The sequence below is a fragment of the Dendrobates tinctorius genome, unplaced genomic scaffold, assembly GCF_039654945.1.
Source record: "Dendrobates tinctorius isolate UK_male_01 unplaced genomic scaffold, ASM3965494v1 ptg000016l, whole genome shotgun sequence".
In the NCBI taxonomy this organism is placed as follows: Eukaryota; Metazoa; Chordata; class Amphibia; order Anura; family Dendrobatidae; genus Dendrobates; species Dendrobates tinctorius.
In genome coordinates, this window is record NW_027361684.1 from 81,326,719 (window position 1) to 81,347,605 (window position 20,887).

General features: G+C 44.4%; 1 protein-coding gene across 3 annotated transcripts in view; it reads right to left on the bottom strand.

Moving 5' to 3' along the window:
• Nucleotides 1-20,887, bottom strand: part of MID1 (midline 1) — a 408,210-nt gene that overhangs the window by 17,795 nt on the left and 369,528 nt on the right. For all 3 annotated transcript variants that reach the window (XM_073566001.1, XM_073565999.1, XM_073566000.1), the window contains exon 8: nucleotides 10,775-10,936. In XM_073566001.1, the coding sequence (XP_073422102.1) occupies nucleotides 10,775-10,936 (162 nt within the window). The remainder of the gene's footprint in view (nucleotides 1-10,774; nucleotides 10,937-20,887) is intronic.

A 20,887-nucleotide genomic window follows, 5' to 3' on the forward strand; every position in this document is an offset into this window, starting at 1 on the left:
ATGAATTTGTACATAGTCACCTGGCCTTGTTTCCATATAAAAAAATATGGTCTTTAGGCCACATTTCTTCCATGAAGACCACTTTTGGTCAGACTTTTCTGAATAGCAGATAGATGTAGCTGGGTCTCACTGTTCTTAGTTGATGGCACTGTTGGACATCTTAGAAGGAAGGCGTGATGTGCCATTCAAATATTGAACTATGTTTCCTGGGCTGACCACTGCACTCGCATGTGGTCATAAATGTTGCCTATTTATTGGTGTTCCTTTATAAGAGATTGAACAGCACATCCTTAAACTTCAGACTGCTTTAGAATTTTTGCCTGGGAGAGACTTTGCTATAAATACCTTATGTTTTGTTGTTGTGTACTGTCTTGCTACTGTGTATGATCTGTAATATGAACCCATCTTCCAAAACCTCACCTTTCTAGTACAGTTTGGGTATTCCTCACACAGTTTTAAGCCTCGTACATGACTGTTTCTGTTTTAATTAATGACTGTGTTTAAACCTACATGTGAAAATAGGTATTAGACCTACCGGTAATGATGTTTCCAGGAGTCCATCCTGACAGCACCATGGAGGACGTCCTCCTCCTCCTTACAGGGACAGGAAAAGCACACGAGAGGTTAAAAGGTCATGTCCCACCCCCTTTCCCTCAGTGATTTAACAAGTACCACAAGGTGGATGATGCTAGTAACAGTTTAATAAAACAATCATATTTACAGCATATGACATATCGTAATATAACATAGTATAACATAACAGGGAGGGAACTACCCGTGCTGTCAGGATGGACTCCTGGAAACATCATTACCGGTAGGTCTAATACCCATTTTCCAGGACGTCCACCTGACAGCACCATGGAGAGTACCAAAGCACCTCCTCAGGGTGGGATTACCGCCTGGAGAACTTTCCTCCCAAATGCGGTCTGTTGACCAGATAACACATCAAGCTTGTAGTGCTTGCAGAATGTATTAAGGGTGGCCCAGGTTGCTGCTCTACAGATTTGATCAACCGAGGCCCCCGTCCGTTCCGCCCATGAGGCCGATACCGCCCTCGTAGAGTGGGCCTTTATGGAATCTGGCGGGCTGGTGCCTTCGGCTTGGTAGGCGTCAGAGATTACTGAGGTAATCCAGCGCGCGATGGACGCCTTAGAGGCCTTTTCCCTTTAATTTTTACCCCCAAAAAGGATGATGAACAAGTTTGGGTCGATGCGCCAGCTATTGGTGGCCTCTAGATAGTCTAGAACTGCACGCCTCACGTCCAGCGAGTGAAGACGCTGTTCCTTTTTATTACGGGGATTGTCACAGAACGATGGTAACACTACCTCTTGGTTTAGATTCTTTGCGGAGGCTACCTTTGGGGTAAATGCCGGATCTAACCTTAGGATTATACGGTCATCTCTTATCTGAAGATATGGGTCCTTAGTGGACAGGGCCTGGATCTCCCCTATTCTTTTGGCCGTGGTAATGGCTACTAGGAAGGCCGTTTTACGAGTGAGAGCAGGGATGGTTATTTTCTCGCTGAGGGCGTAGGGTTCTGTACAGAGGAACCTGAGTACCAGGCCCAGGTCCCAAGGCGGGGTGAGCTGCCTAATCGTGGGGCGCAGGCGCTGCGTGGCTCTTATAAATCTGATTACCCAGGGATGTGAAGCTAGCTGGTAGTCGAAGAAGGCGCTCAAGGCTGAAATCTGGACTTTCAGAGTGCTGGGCTTAAGGCCTTTATTAAAACCTGCCTGCAGGAAATTTAGTATACTAGGGAGGTCGGGGGTGCCCGCCCCGAGATCGGACCTGCCACCTTCCAGACAGAATCTTTTCCATATCTTTTGGTAGATTGCGGATGTCACCGGCTTTCTACGGGCCTGTAGGGTGGATATGACCTGATCCGACAATCCCTTTGCCTTTAGGATGTCCCTCTCAGGATCCAGGCCGATAGGTGGAGTCTTGCTGGGTTTGGGTGGTAGATCGGGCCCTGGTGGATGATGTCCTTCCACAGGGGTAGCTCGACTGGGTTTCCTACTGCCATGGCTCCTAGAAGGGGAAACCAGCTTCTCTTTGGCCAGTATGGGACGATCAGCATCACTCTTGCGTGGTCTTCGCGTATCTTCCTGAGCACTGCCGGTATGAGAGCTAGTGGTGGGAATGCATAAGCGAGGGATTCTCCCCAAGTCTGGCTCAGAGCATCTACGCCTTCCGGGTGGTCCGTCGGATACAGGGAATAGAATCTGGGGACCTTCGAGTTTTTTCGGCTTGCGAAAAGATCTATACTGGGGGTCCCCCAACGCTGACAGATGGTCGAAGATCTCTTCGTTCAGTTCCCACTCTGTCGGGTGGATCCGTTGTCTGCTCAAGTAGTCTGCAACTTCGTTCTGAGAGCCTTCTAGGTGTACTGCGGTCACAGATTGGACTGATTGCTCCGCCCACGCGAATATCCTTCCCGCTAGGGCCTGTAGTGGTTGATGTCTGGGTCCTCCCTGGTGCTTCAGGAATGCCACTGTCGTCATATTGTCAGATAGTATGCGGACGTGACGATTCTTTAGTACCGACTGGTTTCTCCGCAACGCTTCCCAGACCGCGAAGAGCTCTCTGAAGTTGGAGGATCTGGACCTGATGTCTACTGGCCATCTCCCCTGGAAGATCTTCCCTTCTATGTGGGCTCCCCAGCCCCACGCGCTGGCGTCTGTGGTGACTACCACATATGGAGAGGTTGTCCAAAGTACGCCCATCTGAAGGTTTCTGGACTGTGTCCACCACCGAAGGGACTCCCTTACACGTTCTGGCAGCCTTAGGGGTCTGTCTAGCGATGCCTGACTTCTGTCCCACCTCGCGAGGATCTCCTTCTGTAATGCTCTCGAGTGGAATTGGGCCCATCGGACACACTGAATGCAGGCCGTCATGAGGCCCAAGACCTCCATTGCCTCTCTTATGGAGCACTGACGTCTCAACAGGTCTCTGGTTCTGGCTTGAATGGTCCTCTGCTTCTGCTCGGGTAGCCAGGATATTCTGTCGGCTGAGTCTAGAAGGACTCCAAGAAATACTTTTCTGGTCTCTGGTCTGAGGTCCGACTTCTCCCAATTGATCACCCAGCCAAGGAACTCCATTACAGTAATTGCTCGGTTTGTGTCGCGAATGAGCTTTTCTTTGGATCTTGCCACCAGTAGGAAGTCGTCCAGATATGGGATGATCACGATACCCTGATCTCTCAGGTAGGCCACCACTTCTATCACCAGCTTTGTAAAGATTCTGGGAGCTGAGGCCAACCCAAATGGAAGACACTGGAACTGGAAGTGGCAGGTCTGGGCCGGTAAACTGACCGCGAACCTTAGTAACCTCTGGGATGAGGGATGGATAGGGACCTGGTAGTAAGACTTTTTTAGGTCTAGGGTACACATGACGGCGTCCCTGTCTATTAGGGGGATTGCGGATCGGATTGATTCCATCCGGAATCTTTTGTACCTGACCCAGGCATTTAGCGGTTTCAGGTTTATGATGGTACGAGCCTCGCCCGATGGCTTTGTGATTGAAAACAGGGAAGAGTAGTGCCCTCTTCCTCTTTCTGTGGGCGGAACTGGTACTATGACCTTTGAGTCTACCATGTCCTGTAGATCCGTCCACATTGCGGAGTCCTCCAGGACAACGGTGGGGGTAATATATCTCTCGGGGGAGGAGAATAAAGTTCTATGCTGTAGCCTTCCGCGATGGTTCTGAGGACCCATTGATTGTGGGTGACTCGGGACCAGTTTGTTGCGAAGTGGCGAAGTCTTCCCCCAATACCTATGGCGTCAATGCCTCCTCGATCTTGATGTTGACGTGAATGGGTGACTCTTGTTCCTCCCACCTTGGCTGAAGGAGCTCCTATAGGAGCTTCTATTGGACCTTGCCCGACCCCTGAATTCGGTCTGTCTCCTAGAAAAGGAGCCTCTCCGAAAGGGCTGGGGCCGCCTGGGTTTTTCCTCTGGGAAACCTTTATTTTTATCGGACACCAGCTCTAGAATGTTATCTAGGGCTGGCCCGAATACTCTCAGGCCCGAGAAAGGGATGGAGCATAGCTTAGTTTTAGAAGCATTGTCCCCCGACCAGGATTTTAGCCAGACTGCTCTTCGGGCCGCATTAGAGAGGGAGCAGTTTCTGGCTGCAAACCTTACTGATTCGGCCGACGTATCCGATAGGAACGCCGTGGCCGATTTCATGAGAGGAAGAGAAGCTAGGATCTCTGATCTAGGGGTAAGGCCTTCCTCCAACTGCCCCATCCACAAAAACATAGACCTGGCCACCGAGGTGGCTGCTATGTTGGCTCTAATAAGAGCCGCTGACGTCTCCCATGCTCTCTTTAACAAGACGTCCGCTTTCCTATCCATCGGGTCTCGGAGACCTGATGAGTCTTCAAATGGGATGGCCGTTTTTTTGGTACCCTTAGCGACCGGGACATCTATTTTAGGGACTTCTTCCCATGCCCGGGTTTCCTCGGGATCAAAAGGCAGTCTATTTTTAAAGTCTCGGGAGAGTATCAACCGACGCTCTGCCTCCTTCCACTCCTCCTGGACCATCGCTTTGATGTGTTCACTTACGGGGAACACTACCTGTTTCCTGGCCACTAGTCCTCCAAACATTAAGTCCTGTCTGGACTGCGGTTTAGAGACTTCTTCTATTTGCATAGTGTTCCTGACTGCCTGGACCAACTCGTCAGTGTCCTCCAGTCTGAACAGGTACTTTCTGCTCTGATCCTGTCTATCCCCCAGGATCTCACCTTCTTCCTCCTGATCTGAGTCCCGGAAGTCAGACTCCTCACTAGGGCTTGCTTCCGACTCTGGGTCTGCCTCCCACCTTGGACGTTTGCGACTCGGCCCTGGGCTGGGGGACTGACGACGAGCGCAGCTGGCTGTAGAGGCCCGGACTTCCTCCCTTATCAGCGATCTCATTTCGGCAAGGAGGGATGGCTGTTCCTCGCCTATGACCCTTGAGGTACAGGGTCCGCACAGGGTCTTGTTATAGGTGTCTGGCAGCTTTACCCTGCATACGGGGCATCGGACTGATTTGGAGGTGGCTTTGGCCGGGTCCCTCACCCCCGAGGGGGATTCAGCCGGGGTTCCCTTCTTCTAATAATACAGAAGGGGCTCTACTTAGATCTGGGTTGTGGGGATGGATGGGGGAGGGTGGTCTGCGCTGTGCGCACTTACCCCTCCACCTGCTGGAGCATTTCCTTCCATCCTGGCGCGGTTCTGTAGAGCGCTGTGGGCCTGCAAAGCGTGCGCTGTGGGCCTCTGAAGCGTGCGCCACAGCCTCTGAAGCGCGCGCTGTGCTGTAGCGCGCTCTGTGGACTCCGTAGCACGCTCTGTGGACCTCGACGGCGCGCGCTGAGATTCAAGGCCGGCGTGTGACGTCACCGGATGTGACGCGCGACCTCTCGCGATAGGCCGCCTCTCCACTTCCTGCCGGGCCCTGCGCGCGGCCCCCGCCTTGTTGGAGCCGTCGCTCTTCTCCCGGTGCCGACCTCCTGTCGGTGCCCCCCCGGCCTGTCGCGGCGGTCTGCTGCTCCTGCCACGGGGCCCCGCCGTCGCTCGATATGGCGGCCTGCCGGAGGCCTCTCTCCTGCCTCCCGGCCTCCATTCTTTCGTCGGTGCCCGTTCGGCCAGCCGCCTACGGGGAACCGACCATCGCCTGTATGGCGGTCCGTGCTGGAGCCGAGAGCCTCCCCTAGGGAGGAACGGCTCCCTCCAGGAGCGTCGTCCTGCTCCTGGCCTTTGGGGCAGAGGGACTCCCCCTCGGAGAGTTTCGGCCCCGGGACCTCTTGACAGGGGAAGGCTTGGACTGGCCGCACGATCCCCTGAGCTCCTCCGGTAAGTCTCTCGTGTGTCCCTCCATGCAGGGACAGGAAAAAACACTGAGGGAAAGGGGGTGGGGCATAACTTTTTAACCTCTCGTGTGCTTTTCCTGTCCCTGTAAGGAGGAGGAAGACGTCCTCCATGGTGCTGTCAGGTGGACGTCCTGGAAAATGGTGATCATTATCACCTGTTTGGTTTAACGGGTTGCCCATATACATGACAATAAAACTGCGGACCTTGTGCAAGTGCACCTAGAGGAATTGAATTGAAGTGTGTTTGAAGGAAAAGGGGTAGTCACACCAGTATTGATTTTATTTAATTTCTCTCTTGTTCATTTACATTGCCTTTTGTTAATTGATAAAATTCCATTTGAAATCAGATGTCCAGCATTGCCATCAGCTCAGAATTGTCAGCAAGCAAATGGGACCCAAATTCACCATACTGATTGGAAAAGTTTGGCCAGAATTGGTCTCCATTTAGGAATCATGGCCAAAACAATACATTCAATATGGAAACAAAGCCAAGCAACGCAATTATGCACATCAATATAGGAATAGGATAACGAAAAAGGGTAGTTGGTACTCTAGACTGATAAGTCAAAATGTGATATAACTAGCTGGAACAGAAGACAATTTGCTTGCGAATGGCTGGAGAGCTGTACAACACGGAGTATCTGCAGGCAATGGTGGAGTATGGTGGAGGTTCCTTGCAAGTCTGGGGCTAAGTTTCATCAAGTGGTGCCTTCTGAATGCTAAGAAATACAGGCAGTTAGTCATCTATCATGCAATAACATAAGGGAGGCATCCAATCGGCTGCTAATGTATCCTGCAGCAAGACAAAGACCCCAAATATACAGCCAATGTCATTAAGAACTATCTACAGCATAAAGAATAACAAGAAGTTGAGAAAGTAATGAGCCCTGATCTCAAAACTTTCTGATTTGATTACATGAAGAGACAGAAGGATTTTCGCAAGCCTATATCCACCTAGCATTTTTGGTAAGTTCTCCAAAATGTTAGGAATAATCTCCCTGCAGAGTTCCATTGAAAAACTGTGTGCAAGTGTACCTAGAACTACTGATTCAATGATGCGGTACTGAAGGCTAACTGTGATTGTCGGAAATATTGATTTAATTTGAATTTCTGGTTTGTTCATTCACTTTGCATTTTGCTAATTAATTGAAATAAACTATGAACACCTATTATTTAAATCATTGTTATTTTGCAGCATTTTTACAACACCTGCCTAAAACTTTTGCACAATATTGTATATACAGTTGTTCTCAAAAGTTTACATACCCCAGCAGAATTTTTGCTTTCTTGACCTTTTTTCAGAGAATATGCATGATAACACCAAAACTTTTTCTCCACTCATGGTTATTGGTTGAGTGAAGCCATTTATTGTCAAACTACTGTGTTTTCTCTTTTTAAATCATAATGAAAACCCAAAATATCCAAATGACCCTGTTCAAAAGTTCACATACCCTGGTGATTTTGGCCTGATAACATGAACAGAAGTTGACACAAATGGGTTTGAATGGCTACTAAAGGTAACATCCTCACCTATGACCTGTTTGCTTGGAATCAGTATGTGTGCATAAAAACGGAGTTTCTGGGATACAGACAAACATCTTTCATCCAGCCACTGAAATTTCTGGATTGTGAATCACAGGGAAAGCAAAAGAATTGTTAATGGATCTACAGGAAAAGGTAGTTGAACTGTATTAAACAGGAAAGGGATACAAAAAGATATCCAAAGAATTGATAATGTCAGTCAACAGAGTTTAAATTGTGATTAACAAACAGAAAATCAGCGGTTCTGTAAAAACAAAATCACGGTCGGGTAGGCCAACAAAAATTTCGTCCACAACTGTCAGGAAAACTGTTCGAGATGCAAAGAAAAACCCACAAACATCAGCTGAAATACTGGACTCTCTGAAAACTAGCGGTGTGGCTGTTTCAAAATGCACAATAAGGAAGAAAAATGGGCTGCATGTTCGAGTTGCCAGAAGAAAGCCATTACTGCACAAATGCCACAAAATATCTTGCCTACAATACGCAAAACAGCACAGGGATAGGCCTCCAAACTTCTGAAATAAGGTAATTTGGAGTGATGAGACTAAAATTTAACTTTTTGGCCACAACCATAAACGTTACATTTAGAGAAAGGTCAACAAGGCCTATGATGAAAGGAACACCATTCCTACAGTAAAGCATGGAGATGGAGTGCTAATGTTTTGGGGATGTGTGAGCTACAAAAGGCACAGGAAACTTGGTCAAAGTTGAAGGAAAGATGAATGCAGCACGTTATCAGGAAATACTGGAGGCAAATTTGCAATCACCAGCCCGGAAACTGCGCATGGGACGTATTTGGACATTCAAACATGACAACAATCCAAAACACAAGGCCAAGTCAAGTTGTCATTGGCTACAGTAGAACAAAGTGAAGGTTCTGGAGTGGCCATCTCAGTCTCCTGACCTCAATTTCATTGAGCCACTCTAGGGAGATCTCAAGCGCGCAGGTCATGCTAGACAGCCTAGGAATTTACAGGAACTGGAGGCTTTTTGCCAAGAAGAGTGGGCAGCTTTACCATCTGAGAAAATAAAGAACCTCATCCGCAACTACCACAAAAGACTTCAAGCTGTTATTGATGTTAGAGGGGGCAATACACAGTATTAAGAAATGGGGTATGTAAACTTTTGATCAGGGTCATTTGGATGTTTTGGGTTGTCATTATGATTTAAAAAGAGAAAACAGTAGTTTGACAGTAAATGGCTTCACCCAACCACTAACCATGAGTGGAGAAAAAGTTTTGGAGTTATCACTCATATTCTCTCTGAAAAAAGGCAAAGAAAGCAAAAGTTCTGTCGGGGTATGTAAACTTTTGAGCACAACTTTATACACACACACCCTCTCTCGAGTTATACATAATATATACAAAAACATTGACATTCATGAAACTTGGTGTAACATATGTGAATAGACATTTTAACAGCTCCCATGTTGTTCCTTAAGGGTAAGAAAACATGAACTTCTGAAGATTCAGTGGGTGGATGTTCTTCAGTAAGCCAGATACAAATTACTGGTGTTTTAACTCTGGCCAAAACAAGAAAAATCTCCCTGTTTAAACTACTTTACCCTAACACCCTACACATTTCCTACATGTTTTCTTAATCCGTCCCAATAATTTTTCAAATGCTCTGTTTGGCATCAAGCTGAAGAAAACTAAAACTTGTGATTTTTAATTTAACTTGAATGCCTAGAAACACAAAAAAGTGTTATTTATTACCTGTTTAATTCAGCCAGCCTATTGTACCGTTCAGCGCAAAATCTATTTGTTTAGTGGTGGTTCTGTATCCTGATTGAGTATTTTGCGAGTAGGCTGTATCCAATGGGAAATCTACACTGCTGTTCCAGCTGCGCAGAATTATTTTTTACAGGCATGTCTAAGATCTGCATCTTAGCAAAAACGAGAGAAAGTTCTAATCTGCATACAGATCTGTAGAGTGTCAAACTAAATATCCGCAACAGAAATCGGAGTATAATTTATAATATACAGGTCTCAAATTTAGGTTTTTTTTAGCTGAAATCTTTTTTGTTCAATGAGTAGTTAAACTTTGAAGACACACCTACCTAGCCTCTATTTGGGTAAGCCTATCAAACCTGTGTAATGTAACCTGGGATAATGAATTTAATTATCTAAAGGGCCTGTGTGATATTAGAAAAAAATTATTAGTTTTTTTCCCCCAGGAACATGACATTTGCTGAGCTGTAATACTAGACATAGCCATAAGTGTGGGGCAGTTTATACTGGAAAACTGCTATAGTTCGCCTATGTATTGCTAAAAACAATTTTCAATGATTTCAATTTCAAATCCTCAGTGCCGGTCTATTTAGGATGCAGATGTTCTCTGCAGCATGTGACTGAGCAAAAGCAGAGGAGAAAATCCACTGAATACACACCCCGATGGAACATACCTTAACCCCATAATGGCGCTAGACTTTATAATGACACTTTCTGCATAACTTCGGACCTGTGCAGCTACTGACACTGATCAGAACTAGCGGTGAGTGAATATGCTCGGACAAGGTGTCATGCTCGTGTGCTAACCAAGTGTCTTTGGCGTGCTCGAAAAATATGCTTGAGTCCCCGCGGCAGCATGTCTTGCGGCTGTTTGACAGCTACAACACATACAGTGATTGGCTGTTTGTTAGGCAATTCCTGCATGTATTGCTGCTGTTGAACAGCTGCAAGACTTGCGGAGACTCAAAAATAATTTTCGACCACGCTGAAGACACTCAGAACAAGAGCATGCTCGGATAACACCTTATCGCTCACCACTAATCAGAATGTTGGAAATTTCCATAGCTGATTATACAGTCTCACTCACAGTCATTTAGTCCTGATCTTATCTTCCTTTCGCTACTTTGGAGGGACAATCATGAACACCGAGCACGACTGTCTCCAAGCTTCGAGAGCCAACCAGAATTGAGTACTTTACTTTACAAACACTAGAGTTAACCTAAAGTGCACTGAAGTACAATGCAAATGTTATTAAGAGCCGCTTAATAAAATTTGGTTGTCTGTGTGCAAAGAAAAAAAAAAAAGAAAATCTACACTACCTATGTATGAGCAGGTGTAGATGTGCACCATCATTTTTTCCACTTTCAATAGTATGTTATGACAAATCTACGGCTGGCCCGGTCTCCTCCCATTCAAACCTGTCAGTTCTTACTTTTGAGAACTCGTAAAGAATAATAAAAAAATGCACATTTCCGGCCAAGTGTGTCTTGTGCCAAAATGTGAAACTTTTTTACAATACAAAACAAGTGTACATCTAATTTCCCAGGTGTCTAACCTTCTAATGAGCATAAACCCACCTACTGTTATACCTATAATTCTCGAAGAGGAAAAAAACTCACAAGGAAATGGACACACATTTACAGCTACTTACTGTTTGTCTTTAATTTCCCGGGTTCGCTGTTTCGGCTGCCGGCTTGGTTTATAGCCTTCACAATAAAAATATACTTGGTGCCACTTTGTAGGCCGTGCACTGTATAGTGGTTCTGCTTGATATTGGGCACAATCATCCAGCTGTCGGCAGAATTACACAAACCTGCAAGAGCAAATGAATGTACTGGTTATTACACAGGCTAGATGTGCATTTTGCAGCCTCATTTGCCAAGTGAGGGAGTAACACGACTGAATATAATATATAGTGCCCTTATTATAGGGCATTAATGCGCCATCAGTGAGGGTCTGACCCCGAGTAACATAACAAATACCAGAAATAAGTGGCCATCTGGTGATGCTCTAAATCACGTGGCTCTGTCTATCACTGCAATAAAGGGTCACGGCAAGTGTCCCTTAGAGAGTTTAAGGACAGAACAACAATATGATGTCCTGGTAAAACCCTTTTTTAACTTTTACAAGACAACTGGCAACTTAAATTGTACTTCTAATTTATTTTTCATAATGCTCCACTGTTACTGGGCAAAAAAAGAAGAGGTTTGAAAACTTCTTCAGTCAAAACACTCAAATGCTTGACTGAAGTGGACTGATAACTATTTTCTGCAAAAGACAAGGGCAACGAGGAGTTTAATACATATGAAAAGTGACACTATAGCGGCACAAAGCCACAGATGTAGCAGTGTGATTGACAGCTGTGGTGACATTACTGCACACAGCCATTAGCACTAGTAAAACACCACATTTTATGCTCACACCCACACAATCCATTCACATACACATATAGACCTTCTCATTAGAACAGGGTAAACATGATGCATATAGATCACTATCCATAGGATAGATGATAAGTTATTGATTGTTATGAGTCCGACTACTGGGACCAGCACAGATCGGCAGAATGGTCGAACTTTTATCCCTGTTAGAATAGTGTGGCAGTGTGCTTGCTCGACGTCTGTTCAATTAAGCCCCTATGAAACTGGTGAATGCTGCCCTTGGCTTTTTTCCCCATATAGAATGAATGGAAAACATTCCCCAATCTGCCGATAGGTACTACTGGGACAGACAACCATCAGCAAGTTAGGTGATTGGACAACCCTAATAAACCATCAACAAATTATTACTAAAGGTATATATAGCAGATTTACATTGTGAAAAAGAATGGCTTCCAGAGGTTATCCAGTCTTTGAGAGATAATAATAATAATCTTTATTTTTATATAGCGCTAACATAGTCCGCGGCTAGCATAGTCCACACATTATCATCGCTGTCCCCGATGGGGCTCACAATCTAAATTCCCTATCAGTCTGTCTTTGGAATGTGGGAGGAAACCCACGCAAACACGGGGAGAACATACAAACTCCTTGCAGATGTTGTCCTTGGTGGGATTCGAACCCAGGACTCCTGCGCTGCAAGGCTGCAGTGCTATCCACTGAGCCACCGTGCTTATTAGACTTATTTGTAACTAATAAGTCATGTCAGACTAACTTAATTTCCTTCTATGACGGAATCACTGATTGGGTGGACCAAGGAAATGCTGTAGATATAGTATATCTTGACTTCAGCAAAGCATTTGACAAAGTCTCTCATATAATCCTTATTGCAAAAATGACTAAGTATGGAATGGACAAGGCAACTGTTAGGTGGATTCATAACTGGCTTAGTGATCGGACCCAAAGAGTGGTCGTAAATGGCTGCACATCCAGTTGGAAGAATGTCTCAAGTGGGGTACCACAGGGCTCTGTCCGGGGCCCTGTATTGTTCAACATCTTTATCAACGATTTAGATGAAGGAATTGAGGGTAAACTGATTAAATTTGCTGATGACACAAAGCTAGGAGGGATAGCTAATACTAGAGGAGAGAGAGAGAGGATTCAAAAAGATATAAATAAACTGGAGAAGTGGGCAGCAACTAACAGAATGGTTTTTAACAGGGAGAAATGCAAAATACTACATCTGGGCAATAAAAATGAAAAAAGCATATACAGAATGGGAGGAATAGGGCTAAGTGACAGCACATGTGAAAAAGACTTGGGTATACTAATAGATCACAGACTGAATATGAGTCAACAGTGTGATGCAGCAGCAAAAAAGGCAAATGCAATTCTAGGATGTATTAACAGAAGCATAAAGTCTAGATCACGTGAAGTCATTATTTCCCTCTACTCCTCTTTGGTCAGACCTCATCTGGAATATTGTGTCCAGTTTTGGGCACCACATTTTAAAAAAGACATCAACAAACTGGAGCAAGTTCAGAAAAGAGCGACCAGAATGGTGACCGGTCTGCAAACCCTGTCTTATGAGGAAAGGTTGCAGGATTTGGGAATGTTTAGTTTGCAAAAGAGAAGACTGAGAGGAGACTTAATAGCTGTCTATAAATATCTAAAGGGCTGTCACACTGTAGAAGGATCAACTTTATTCTCATTTGCACAAGGAAATACTAGAAGCAATGGGTTGAAACTGAATGGGAGGAGACACAGATTAGATATTAGAAAAAACTTTTTGACAGTTAGAGTGATCAATGAGTGGAACAGGCTGCCACGAGAAGTGGTGAGTTCTCCTTCAATGGAAGTCTTCAAACAGAGGCTGGACAGACATCTGACTGGGATGATTTAGCGAATCCTGCTTTGAGCAGGGGGTTGGACCAGATGGCCCAGGAGGTCCCTTCCAACTCTACGATTCTATGATTCTATGAATCAAATCGATTGCACAATTTGAGGCCACTTGCTAACACAAACTCTTATTTCACCATTGAGGAAACATGTCCTATGAGCATTCTAGTTCACTTCTGAAGTCAGGGATGTTTCGTATTCTGCTGAAGTGTCTGCTCCCAGAGATGAGAATATAAAGCATCACAAATTATACACATCTCCACTGTAATCCGAGATAGGGGGCATAGTAAAAGGGGTTTCCAGAACTAAGATATTGATGAACTTTCCTTCTTATCTTGCTCAGTACCTTCTGTATTGGTCACTCTTGAGTACAGGTGAATGTAATTTGAGGTGCAGTACCTAGGAGCAACCACTATGCAGTGTATTAAGTAGTCATGTTCTAGCTTCGTAAACTGTCAGATTCAGATGGACACGTCTCCAGGCACCAGCTGATCGGTGTGGTTCCTGGGTGTTGGGCTGCTCTGTTCGAAGATGTGGAGCCAGCACAATGCTATCACAACTCACGAAAGCGACGCAGTTGGCAACTCTACGTATTAGCCCATGCCATACATGTTTTATGTAAACTTTTTTAACTTGGTTAACTCCCTTAATGGTGTTAGAAGAGTCTCCCGATTTTCTGCATGCATCCTGCAGAAGGAAAATACCAGAAACACTCCCAATGAGCAAACAAACATAGTTTGAAATGACTTCTTACCAAACTCTGAAATCAAGAATCTATTTGTAATTGCCTTGCCTGCAGATATCACAATTTCTGATGGGATCGGAATTATCTAATGTTGAGACAAGAATTAATTTAAACCCATTAGATATTATTATGTCATACTGACATTGTGCTGTACTCAAGCTCTATGTTATACACTTCTGAAGCTATCAGATGCCTTCAGATCCAACATGGGATCTTCAACCATCATATGTATTTTTCGACAGACTTCCTCAGGTCTTATTTAGCAGTGCTGAAGTTACGGTGGGTCTGTGTTTTTGCAGCCAGTGACCCCTGTGGCAGATACTAGTCTCAAGTGACAACGTGGACGCACTCATTGACAGTCGCATTAGTGTGGCTAGTGCTTTCAGTGAATATGACCTACAGCCGTAATCAGTCTTGAGAGAGGAATCTCTGATCTGTCTGACAAGTAACTTCTTGAGGGAGTATAAGCTGAAAGATAACCTAAAAAAACTGTCAGGATGGAGAAATCTGTACATAGTTTCTTTACAAACAAGACAAGACTTCTTTTTCATTTGTTTTAGCTAAAAACAAATCCATACAGACCTTTGATTGATCTCTTATATACCGTAATAACATATTCTTGCCTATTTCAAGACCAACAAAATACTCTGACTGCCATGTATTTCGAAGCATAAGTGATTTCTGCACTAAACCATATTCCTTTATAGGTTTTCACCTCAAAATCCTTAGCAGAAGTCAGAAGCAATCCTTAAATATAAGTGAATAAGCTACATTGCACTTTATATTTTCTAAAGTAGGATGAAATTATGAAAAAAGCACAACTGTATATTGTTTTTAAGACACTCATTGTGCAATAAAAATGACCAGGTGTAAAGGATACAGCCGGGGGGAGTGGCGCAGATCCCACCACTGTCACCAGTTTGTCAGGTGAACGCAACTCTGCTGCCTCCAAAAGTTAGGGCAGTTACGCAACTGACTAACGGGTGATGGACGAGGCCGCAGCTGCTTCCACTACTAGGCAAGTTATTGGGGAACTCACAGTAAGTGTATGGTATATACACCTCAGAATCCAATGCATAGAATATATGTACATACCCCGGGGTAAGGTCACTGCCAACTCCACAACAACAGTGGGAACCACTACTAGCGGTCACCATCATTTATACCATCAAAATGGACACTCATTACAGGTACCAAATGACGTCAGGGGTGCGGTGTTCCGAGCAAGAGGAACTATCAAATTATATGTATTTAATCCAGAAAGGTAGGAGGTGTTTAAGACATATAAAGGAATAACGAAAGAGAAGTACTAAACCTGATGTTGCAGGAATGGCTCTTACCTTTATGGAGGCAAACACTCTAATTGGGAAAACAATGTAATTTGAAACACTCTCACAGTGAACTATGTCTTCCAAAATGACAAAGACAGACATCTAAATTCTGCTATTTGTTAGATCAAGGTTACGCCCACATTACTCCCCTTGATGAGCTCATGTGGAAGACTGGTTGTAGGATGTGCTAAGCCTCTTAGAATTTTATGACATGCTCAACTTACAGGATGTCATTGCCCCTGGAGGTAGATGTTGTCGTCATGTTTCTATTTGCGATTTTACCTGGCTACAGAAATGAAACACAACATGGATAGCATCATTTGTTGGACCGATATTATGTTGCAGTTCTGCCGGCTTTACAGTGATGTGAGTGAATTAGGTATGTCAGTCCCTTCGCCGAAAATATATTTTGCATAAATATTGGATTGATGCAAAAACCCAGTATTCATCACTGACCACTGGCTACAAAAGATCCGCAATCCTGGCTTTGATCGGAGGAAGCTTATGCCTGAGAAACATACTTCCCTGCCTCTCATATTTTTTAAAACATGAGTGCGCCAAAGCTTCCTCATTTGCACATGAAATAAAAGTTGTGTTTTCAGCCAATAAAACAATAAGTTATATAATGTCGGTATGATTCTATAGGGGTTAAGTCCCCTGTATAACGCTTTTAGCAGTTTAATATATGTTTTGGAGGGGACTTGACTCCCTTTTAAGTAACTGCAGAAAATGAATTTCCGCACGTACAGTATATGTCTTTCCAAGATAATTCTGCACTGTAACATAAAGCTTATTTTCATCCTACACTTTCATCATACATCAGCTTTACATTTCCAATCTATGGGCAAGTCATGCATGGTTCGTCCATGGAGCCAATCAGTATTTCATTCTCCACATTCTATTTGGATGATTAAGCAGAACGCAGCACCTTAGCCGCCTACATTGGTATGAAACAATGTTCAGTGTGCATACCAGATGGTGGAATGGGTTATTCTGCAAGAATGTCCGGTAATTATTTAAATTGTGTACAATTCATTATATATAACCTGGCAAAAAACGGTCAAAAGACAGTACATAGAATCATGCAATATGTGACTCATCAATATAACGTAATTCACATTTATCTGTTCCTTATGGAATAGAAAATTACAGGTTACTATTGGACCTCTGCAAAAATCAAATCTAAAAACAAACAACAACAACAACCCCATATATCCGGAATATATGTTTATAGAAAATAAGATTAACGGCCATTTCCTCCTATTGAGCCTGAAATGTGAGTACTTTCATATGCTGGTAAACATGGAGCGCTTGACTGAAGGTGCCTAGTTTCAGCCATAAAAAGCTCAGATGCAAATGGACGGCATTAGGAGGTATTTCCTTTCAGAGCTGTGCTGTTTATGAGCAGCAGAGAGCTTTAACTAAACCCTCATCCAAACAACTTAAAACAGACTCCAAGAGCAAAAAAAACAACAGATTAGAGGTTAGATTCCTAGCTAATCTATCAAATGAGCTAGAAAACCACTCTGGCGTTCTCTCCGTTTATCAATCTAGACTAGTTGGGAAGGAAGAAGCCCGAGGGGATCCGACCCAATGACTAGAAACCTATTCCCGACACCTATGTAAGTTGAGTTTTCTCTGAAATGCATTTAAAAGTAAGACACAGATGTCACCAATGAGGGAGTCTATCCCCCTGAATCACGCCGCCCGTGGCTCAGGCCATAGGAACCATCCAACAGGTTCTTATCTCTCTTCCATTCAGGGCGAGACGCAGTAAATAGGACAAACCTTGGTGTCTGACGTAGAGGTTCTAGAAATCAGACTCCCATCAATCATGTTACATGAAGACATCCTTGTGATATACCATCATTTTAATATTAAATTATTTAACATGTCTATTTAGCGAAAAACGTTGTTGCAAAACTGTGCAGAACTTGTCATCACTTTCTATCCCTGTGGGAGAATTACCCAAGAGATTACCCAAACATTACCAGTGAACCCAAACATAAGAATATTCAGTGAAGACAGTTTCCAAATAATGAGATAGATAAAAGGGTGTTTATAAAGTTTTATGGAGCCGCTGCTACAGAATGTCTGTGCCCGCCTCCAGCTCTTCCCTTTCCTCTCTCCGCAGAATTTTAGAAGCACCAACTGTCATCTCTTGTCACTGAACACGGATTTTATTCATGAATTAAGAGTATAAGAGCAGCTGAAGAGGAGAAAGAAGCATACCTCCTACCATACTTTTGCCACTCACAGACGTGATATTAGATCATTTTCCTCACGTAAAAATGACTAATGGTATGTGCACACATTAGGTATTTGGTTCAGAAATGTCTGCATCTCTTGGGTGGAATAACACTACAAAGCTAAAGAAATGAGTAGTGTGAACGTGCTCTTACATTGTGCACTTATACCAGCTTATAGTCCGGCTCGTTTCTTTGGTTTTGCTGTATTTTTTTGTACGTTGTACAAACATATTTCTGAGCTAAGTATTTCATTTGTACAGCTTCTCAAGGATGGGAGTCTCAGTTAGAACCCTGCACTGCTCTACCCTTACCACACTGAAGTTGTTATACACAAGGTAAGGCTTTAATACTAGAGGCAGGTTAGGACAAACTCGACGAGTACGGTACATTGTGCCATGGTGGGATAGTTTTTATGATGAAAATAGTGTTAAAGTACATTATGTTATGTACATGCACTAATACCATTTACTTATTATCTTCCTGTAAAGTATATACTCATTTTTTATTGGGTTTTTCCTAGGATAAATATTGCGTAAAATAGGTGCGTATTTAATGATTTTTTTTTATATTTTTTTTTGGTGCAGATTTTTCCTCACTTACTAGTATGAAAGAAATCTGCAGCAAAACGCTAAAAAAAACTTACATGCTGATTTAAATCTGCACCATATCTGCAAGTCATAAATAATCAACATGTGCCTAAGACTTTAGGATTCTCATTCAGTTTGCTGGCATCAGGAAACCTTCAGGTTTTGTGACAAATCAACACAAAAAACCCTGCCACAAATCTGCAATGTGTGCACAGGCTAAGACTAGTTTCACACTAGCGTTCAGGATGGCTGCGGATGGAAGCCTACTTCCTCCTTTCTTCCTCCGTGAAGCTCCGCCCACTGCTGCATGCGTCCTGAGTTTCCCTGCATATCTATCTTTAATATTGGGTATGCAGGGACATGCGTTGTAGGCGGACGCGTCCGCATGCGGTGATGACGTGTGCGGCGACCGCGTTTCCGCGAGGTCGCTGCACACGTCAAATCGCAGCATGCGGACGCATCCGCATGCAACGCATGTCCCTGAGTACCCAATGTTAAAGATAGGTACAGAGGGAAACGCAGGACGCATGCAGCAGTGGGCGGAGCTTCACGGAGGAAGAAAGGAGGAAGTAGGCTTGCATCCGCAGCCATCCTGAACGCAAGTTTGAAACCAGCCTTACATGTTTGACTCATTTGTTTGTTTTTTTCTTTTTAATACTTATCCGACTTTGGAAAATCGGATGCAATAGGTCAAATTTATGCAGAAATACGAAAAACTCTGAAAGGTTCACAAACTTTCAAGTACCACTGTAAATGTTTGGTTGTGCTGAGGATTCATGTGTATGTGAGAGCCAGGAAAGATAGCGGTCTCATGTCCGCTCAGAACTGGAGAGCTGCCGCGCTGGGACAATGGAGATGAAGCGACGGCGCGAGGCAGGTGAGGACTTGGGGAGGGTGAGCCATACATACAACAATGAGACGGGGGTGAGCCATGCATACAAGGATGAGAGGGGGGGGTGAGCCATGCATAAAACGACGGGACCGGGGGTGAGTCATGCATACAAGGATGGGAGGAGGGGGTGAGCTATGCATACGACGGTACCAGGGGAGCCATGCATACAACAGGGAGAGCCACACATACCAGGACAGGACGGGGGGAGGCACATATACTAGGACGGGGGGAGGCACATATACTAGGACAGGACGGGGGAGCCACACATAGCAGGACAGGATGAGGGGGGAGCCACATAGCCACATATACCAGGACAAACTGGGGGAGCCACATACCAGGACAGTGATGAGGGGACAATGCATACCTGGCTTATACTCGAGTCAATAAGCTTACCCAGTTTTCCGTGGCAAAATTACGTGCCTCGGCTTATACTCGAGTATATACGGTATATTATGTTCCATTACAGCTGGAATGTGAAAATGAGAGCAGAAAGAAAGAGGTTCCCAATGGAGAAAACATTCACAAACTGGAGAAAATATTGCAGAAAGTTATTTACTCAGGGGTGGTTACTGACAAATTCACAAACCGGATGGGACAAATCCTAAATTCATCAATGACAGCTGAAGGAAAATATCTGCACCATTTTACTGAATCATATCAAAATCCTGTAGCCAAAAGCAGTCAATGTGGTCCCCAGGAGATCTGGATCTAGTTCTGGATCCTGTCTCTGAGCCACCGGAAACATAGGGGAAACCACTTGGAGTGACGTGAAGGAAATAAGTGGCTACGAAGGACGACAGAGGAAACAAGTGATGTGAAAAACACAGGACAATTTAACAAAGAGCCTGAGTGATGCGAGTGTGGCTGTGATATGGGCAAGTGCACTGCAGTGTCAGGCTTTATTAACACATTACATTTTGATGCAGTTTTTGCATGCAATGTTCTTCTATGAGGAATGCACAGAAGAGGAAGGCTCCTTTTCCACGATGAGCTTTTGGTGCGTTTTTGACGCTGTGTATTTTTCCTGCATAAAAAAGCAGCGTTTTAGAGTACTAGCAATGAGGATGGGATTTATAGACATCTCCGGCCCACTGTGCTTTTATTTCACTCAGCGTGAACTTAACTACGGAGCGAGGTGCAAATCCACAATATGGCAATTTTTTCTTGTGGGAACATGGTGTGCAGACTTTCCCCGTAGACATATAGAAAATCCTGAGGTAAGAAACACATGCGTTTTTTAGTGCTTTTCCACGGTGGAAAAAGCATCAAAACACATGTAATCCGAAACTAACTATATCAATAAAGTTTTACCAAAGCCAAATACCAGTAAGAATCAAAAACAAAGCATCTTTATTTAAAGCACGACACAACATCAAGAGAAACTAGATGTGTATTTCCTGAAGGAAGTACAGATAGTGCTTTGAAATGGTGCCCGGGCTGCCCCTTTAAGAGAGACTTGCCTGCTGTCCCGTTTTAACTGTGGGTGCCTCTCAGGGGCCACTTTGGCCTAAGGGTCTGATTTGGTGGGTGGGGCCCCTCAGGATCCAATTTGGTGGCCTGGGCTCCTCATGGCTTGAATTGGTGGCCTGGATCCCTCAGGGTCCGATTTTGTGGGTGTTGCCCCTCAGGGTCGGATTTTGTGGGTAGGGCCCCTCAGTGTCCAATTTTGTGGGCGGGGCCCCT